The 7384-nt window shown below is 43.1% G+C and overlaps 1 protein-coding gene across 1 annotated transcript; it reads left to right on the forward strand.

Moving 5' to 3' along the window:
• Positions 1-347: 347 nt before the first annotated feature.
• Positions 348-4491, forward strand: LOC113006620 (claudin-20-like). The gene has a single exon (XM_026142691.2). The coding sequence runs from the start codon at positions 1202-1204 to the stop codon at positions 2018-2020; it is 819 nt and encodes a 272-aa protein (XP_025998476.2). The 5' UTR covers positions 348-1201; the 3' UTR covers positions 2021-4491.
• Positions 4492-7384: the final 2893 nt, after the last annotated feature.

Below are 7384 nucleotides of genomic sequence, written 5' to 3' on the forward strand. Positions count from 1 at the left end.
GTCTGTGCAGGTCTGAGCTGATAAAGCCAGACTGAGGATTATGGTAATAACAGGCTGCCACCGACTGACTGACTATAGAACGGGTGGGCGGGCTGCAGACTCTTATCAGCGTGTTGCAGTGGGCGATTCTTCACGTGGTCACGTGACGGGCGACACCTCGGCTCACAATGCAGCCCCATAAAGAGAAACTGCTCCACGGTTTTATCTCCAAACCAGAGAAAATGACTCAACGCCGCAGCGTGATTGTTTTAAAAATGTGGCATGTTCAAAAGCGAGGACTCAGACATCACATGTGATCGCTGATAATCAGTAATTACATTTTCCTCCGTGGTTATTGTCAGCTTCAGAGGGGGTGCTGTGTTTTTTCAAAAGCCTGCGAAAGTCCCAAAAAAAACAAACTGAGACAAAAATGTAAAGAAAAGAAAGTGAAACAAACATTTTGAGGTAAAAATCAGATTTCGTGCAGTCAGAGGAGAATATTTCAGCGGCGTTGTGGAGCTGACGCACCCCGCCATCAACTCATCAGATAAGAACGCCGCTCTGCAGCTCCTTCGGCCGAGCCAGTGACCTTCAGGTGATGGAGGCGGAAACACATTTCCTGGAGCAGACTTTTTTCAGAAGGACAGTTTCTTCTGTTCACAGTGAGATTGCGGAGAGGACGCCTTGTGTTTCCTTTCAGGACGCAGAATGGGATGAAACTGTATGTACAGTTGCCAAGGAGACAGCAGGCAGAGGGGTAGTTAGAGGCTGTTCACCAACACGCCCTCTGTTTTCATTCACGTCGCTTCCCTGCTTCATCTCCAGCAGTCACTTGAGGAGACGCTGGCAGAGCCCGGCACAGGTGAACTTTTCAGAGGAGTACTCCTGTTCGTGGTCCGGTGCTTACTCCATCCAGGAGACAACTTCACTCCAGCAGAGTTCCGAGTTTCTGCTCTGTGTCTTTGCAGAGGGAGCGCTGCTGCAGCTTTAAAGGGACATAATTGAGTGTCAGTGATCACCACATCAGCTAATGCAGGCAATCATCGAGCTCAACCCCCAAACAGAGACACAGATTCCCATCAGCAGCCTCAGCTGTGTGCCCGTCACGCTCCCACGCTCACTTCAATTCTCATTTCTCTTCTGGTTGCAGCTCGCTGGAGCCTGAGCTGAGGAATTATCTGCTGTCAGGACCTGCCCGGGACAGAAGTAGGGGGGGTGAGCCATGCTGTCCGCCGCTATTCAGATCCTGGCGTTCGCCCTGGCACTCCTGGGCGTCCTCGGTGCTGTCGTGGCCACCCTGATGCCCAACTGGAAGGTGAGCATCAACGTGTGGACCAGCATCATGACCCCGATATCGCAGATGCAGGGTCTGTGGATGGATTGCGTGTGGTACAGCTCCGGCATCTTCAGCTGTACCGTAAAGAACTCGGTGCTGTCGCTGCCGCTGCACCTGCAGGCCGCGCGGACTGGCATGGTCCTGTCCTGCGTAGTGGCACTGTTCGGACTCTGTCTCGCCACTTTGGGGCTCAAATGTACTCGCTGGGGGGGCAGCCACAGAGCAAAGGGGCACACAGCCATCGCTGCGGGGGGCTGCTTCATCCTGGCCAGCCTCCTCTGCCTCGTACCCGCGTCCTGGTTCACCAACGAAGTCATCACTGCCTTCCTGACCACAGACCTACCGGACAGCAGTAAATATCAGCCCGGCGGAGCTCTGTGCGTCACGTTCATCTCTGCTGGATTCCTCCTGGCCGGGGGGGTCATTTTTTGTTTGTCGTGTCCCGGAAAGAGAACGAGGCGACCGGATTGCGCTTCCCCCGCCGACCCCGACAGATTCACGCTGCACCCAGATGAGCGGAGGAGGCGGGGGCTGCAAGTAGAACGCAATCAGCCGAAAAACAGAAAGAAGACGGTCCAGCTGCAGGTAGACAGCGTGAAGCTGGAGAAACCCACGCCGTGCAAGAGACAGGAGCATCACTCGTCTCCATCCAAACTCCCTCAAACAGACATCAAGGACAGCTACAGCCTGCAGGAGTACGTCTGAAGCTCACGGCTGTACTGAAACGTGGAGCTGAAGCTGAGGCGCTCTGGCTCGTTTGGAGGGGGAGGTGTGTGTACATGGGAAAATTACCAAATGTTGGAAATTACAGATTGTGGGTTGAGTCGAAAGTCTCAGCAGCAGAGAGAAAAAATCTGCAGACTGTAAATCCTTTAAAAACTGCCTGCCACAGCTTTCTGATACCAAAGGCCTAAAGGCAAAAATACTGAACCTGCTGACTATGAGAAAAGAAAAAAAAAACAGACATTCAAGCTGTGACTGAAATGGAAAAGCCATCATTTGACTTTATTTTCCAGCTGCAGCTGCAGTCTGCCTTCATACACTCAGCCATGCACTAACAGGGCCGGCCCAAAGCTTTCTGGGGCCGTGACAGGACTTTAAAAGCCAAACCCCCCACCACACACACACCAAACGCTGCATTACACTTCAGAAAGAAATGTTGGCCATACATTTTAATAATACTGTGTAGATGATGTTTATGTGATGTTCAGATACATCATCGGATTGTGAATCTAAAATTTTAAAATAATGTCAAAAAGTTGAAAAAAAACCCTGTTTGTTTGAATCAGCACATCCAGCTGAGGCTGTTAGTTTGGCAGATTTAAACTAAAGCCTGACCTCAGAGTGAGGCTCAAAGTCACCTGTCACTTCATACTGTGAAGTCTAAGTCGTTCATTTTGCTGTACATATCACACAAAGTGATAATTATTGGTGATCAAACTTAAGAACCATCAACATCAAAATGACATATTTTTCCCCCTGTGGTGCTGCATGTTCCTAAAAAACAGAAATAAATCAAAAGATCACACTAACAGTTCAGGATCATCTTATTTTAAAACATGCAGCCGATCAAAAAAAGCTTTAAGCAGTTTCATCACCACAGCAACAGCTCCGCCTGCTTGTCACTGTTTGTTCAGTGTGAATGAAACACGCCGAGTGCTTTCAGATCCATGACATCCACATTTAAAAAAACAAGAGTAAGAACAGGATTGGATCATCTGCAGCTAGTTTTCAGTAATATCCAGTAAACAGGCTGATTCCAAATCAGCTGTTTGTTATCACAGAAAAAACACTTTGACAAGTCCAAGTGATTCTATCAGTGTTTTTATAATTACTGAGAAAGTAATCACTAGGTTTCTCAAAGGGCTGAACTTTTAGTCACAGAATATTAAAACTGTGGAACATATGAAGGGAATTTTAAAACACCTTAAAACGTCTAAAAACAGCCGAACAAACTTGATGAATTTTGCTACTTTGTATATTTTTGAGGTCCTCGAAGTTCAAACCCAGAAAATCTGTAATTTAATTTAATGTAACTCATTTTATCCACTTCACTCATTTTTACTTGGTTACACAGACACTTCCTCCATGTATATCATGGCATGAAATGCAGCAACAATATTCATTTTAATATTTTGTCAGTAGCATTCTTGCTCATCACTGTGTGTGATAATTGCTTCATACCAGCTGCTAAGCTAATTATGCTAATAAAGCTGACTGTAGCTGTTTTGCTAGATAACAGCACAGCCGTGAACCACAATGAAATCTGCCACAGAACGTTAGCAGCATTAGCAATATTAGCAACAGTCGACTCGCCTAACAAGAAATTAGCAAATAACAGCATGTTAGCTAATGTCACCCATAAAACTTTATTAGAATTCAATGATAAAGTGAATAAAGTGACTAAAAGTCATTGAATGGCATCTTCCATGAGTCTGGTTCTGATTTTGATGGACAATGATTTTTGTTTTGTTTAGTTCCTTCTCTTTTTTCTTCTTTAACACAAGGAGATGGTGAGTTTAAAAAAAATGTATGTCATAGCTCACCCTGCTCATGGTCCATCATAGTTCACAGATTATTGTCTGTAACATCACAAACATCACCTTTGGCACAATTTCTGAAAATACCCATTAACTGATAACTGTGTGCAAGTTTCATTAAAATCATATCAAAACTGTAGAAGACGTAGGAATCGCTGTGAGTTCTCACTGGTCCTTCGGCCAGATGAGCTAAAGAACAATTTTAAAAACTATGTGGTGAGAATAAAATTATTAAACAAAAGTTTATTTTAAAAAACTGTTGCCTAAGTAATATTTTATTTTAGTTTATTTGTATTTTCCATCTAATTATTTGAGACTTTTGAGTTGATTTAATCTGTAATGCACAAAAAAAGCTGCCTTACTTCATGAGAAATATCCTGTGATTCACAGCAAATCTTTCTGGGAGGATTAGCGACACCAGTAAAATAAAGTGTTAAGCACTGCTATAATATCAGTGTCCAAAAAGAAGAAAATCAGGTGCATAGTTCCATCTGGTCATGTGCCCCCTGCTGGTCAGAGGCTGTGGTTTCAGATTGAGTTCATGCTGTCAGTGATTCAGTTGCTGTTTAAAGTTAGTGAACGGTGCTGTTGAACAGATTGTGCCTGAAGCAATAAAAACAATGACGAGCTTCTTGATTTCAGTGTGTTTGTAGATTTAAAGTCCAAATCCAAAGCATCTACCCAAAAACATCCACTCCACATTTTCCTGATGTTTTGGGGGGAGGTGAGAGGTGCACAGCAGCATGGAGAGAGGTAATGATGCTCTTTGCTTTCCCATTATCCTCTCACCACGGATGGATGCACACAGCACACAGACCCCCTCCACAGCATCCCGTGTCAGCTGAATGAGAAAGACATGAAGTCATTTTCTGGATGTAAATTAAACCCTGATGGAGACTGGAAGCTCCGCAGTCTCATGTGCATTTGGTGGGCGAAGTGTCCTTTAACCTGAGTGAGCTGTCAGTCACATGATCACCCATCAAGGAAAAGAGCACTGAGCTGAACGCCCATGCTGTCGATTTGTCTGCAGAAGCATTTCAGTGTCAAACCCTTGAGGAACAAGTTCATAAAGAAAACATTACACATTCATGAAAAGATCAGAACCCAGCAAACAAAGGCTGAAACAGCAGCGCTTCTCCCTCAGTGCAATCACATTACAACCATATCTGAAAAATGTGGTTGGCTTAGTTAGTGAGGATGATTTGACCTTTAGATAAAGGACAAATATGTGTAAATCCTTAATGTACAGTTCCTGCACTACTAGAACTTGGATAAAACACAACACAAGTCACACCAGGATACTTACTGCTGTATAACTGTAGAGAAAGAGTATACATTTTATTCATTATTTTGAACATGTCAAAGATTTTCAGTTCTCAGTACACCATACAGAACAATAACCAACCTGGGAGTGAGGTGTGTTTCTACCACACTGTTAGCATTTCTCTGCACAAAGTACACCAATCTGGGTTATTTTCCGCTTCAGTATCTTCGATATACTATTGCTATGTGATGTATTACTATTACTGAAGGCTGCATTACAGCCTACTAGCTGCAATTAATGATGTACAGTTCTGAAAGCAGAAAAAAAACATACTACTGATGCAGAAATCGTTTTCTATACGAGATCACTGCAAAAAGTGCAGCCTTACTAATGGCCACCGTACTGTTACTCATTTTATATTAAGATTTAAAAAACTGCAGAACTGCACATGATTATTTGCAGGTTGTTAATCCTATCCATCAAGTCTAATAGTCCGCAGTCTATGAACTAACCTCAACTAACGTCAGCTAATAAAGTTAGCTCGGTGGCGAGTAGCCTTCAGCAATACTAATAAATCACGCAGCAATAATACATTTATGTAGCTGTAAAAAGCGTGACTATATAAGTAATCCAAAGTATTCAGAGTACGTTACTCACATTGAGTAACATAACGGAATACGTTACAAACTAAATTTTGGGTCATGTATTCTGTAATCTGTAGTGGAATACATTTTAAAAGCAACCTTCCCAACAGTGTCAATGACCTGAAGAGAGCTGGGGCCACAGTAAGGTTATTGGTTTTTAAATCTTTAAATGGTCTGGCTCCTGTGTACTTATCTGACTTGCTGAAGCCACATGTTCCTCCTCGCTCGCTCCGTTCAGCTGAGCAGCTGCTGCTGTCGGTCCCTAAGTCGCGGCTGAAATGCAGAGGAGAACGTGCCTTTTCAATTGCGGCTCCGATGCTCTGGAATAACCTTTCCCTCTAAATTAGACAAGCGTCATCAGTGCAGGTCTTTAAATCCAGATTGAAAACCTATTTTTATTCCCTGGCTTTTAACTCTGTAGGAAACTGACACCTTCTTATTTATTTTATTGTATGTAATGATTTTATGGTATTTTTAATTTGGTTGTTGTTTTGATCTGTGTTGTTCAGCACTTTGGTCTGCCTGGTGTGTTCTTAAAGTGCTATACAAATAAACGATGATGATGATGATGATGATGATGATGATATTAGTAACACACTACGTTATCATGGATTAAAATCCGGCAGTGCTTGAAAGGTCCCCCTTCTTAAGCCAGCACATGTCCAGTCCTGTCTAAAGTTTGCCAGAGACCATCTGCATGATCCAGTACAGGATTGGGAGAATGTCATGTGGTCAGATGAGACCAAAATAGAAGTCTTTGGTATAAACATTGAAGATGAAACATGGCTGGATCTTCCAGTATGACAATGATCCACACCGCCTATAGGGAACGAAAGAGTGGCTACATAAAAAGCATTTCAAGGTTCTGGAGAGGCCTAGCCAGTCTCTAGACCTCAATCCAATAGAGAATCTGTGGAGGGAGTTGAAAGTCTGTGTTGCCCAGTGACAGCTCAAAACATCACAGCTCTTGACCAGATCTGCATGAAAGAATGGGTCAAAATACTAGCTATGGTGTGTGTAAACCTGGTGAAGCAATTTTACATTACATATTGAGGTGAACTGTTATTGACCAAATACTTATTTTCTGCACCATTATACAAATAAATTCTTTAAAAATCATACAATGTGATATCCTTGTCATGGTCCTGGGTCTACGACGCAGTGTTTTGAGTTTTATGCTGTTATTGATCTTTGATTTCATCATAAGTTTTCACTGCTAGTCTCTTGGTTTTGGTTTTTAGTATTTCTAACTCCCTAGTTCTTTAGTATATCGTGATTTCTAGTTTTTAGGTTTTGTTTATGTGCCTTCCCTGTGTTCTGTGTTATGTCTACTCTGTGCCTTCCTGTCCCACGTTTCAGATCTCTGTGTTCTCTGTGTCTTCTTTGTCATCCTTGCCTCAGTGTTTGTGTGTTTCTTGTTTTAATTTGAAAGTCCAGGTCCTATGTCAGTGTATTCTGTTTTGCATCCTCCCTGTCTCGTCACGTCTAATTAGATCCAAGCTGTTTTTCCCTCCTGTGTCCCATTCCCTGGTTACTCCCTTGTGTATTTGAGCCCTGTGTTTTCCTTGCTCTTTTTCGTTTTGTACCCTCTCCGTTCTGTTTTTACCTCTGTGTTTTTGGT

Source organism: Astatotilapia calliptera, chromosome 15 (genome assembly GCF_964374335.1).
Source record: "Astatotilapia calliptera chromosome 15, fAstCal68.1, whole genome shotgun sequence".
Taxonomy (NCBI): Eukaryota; Metazoa; Chordata; class Actinopteri; order Cichliformes; family Cichlidae; genus Astatotilapia; species Astatotilapia calliptera.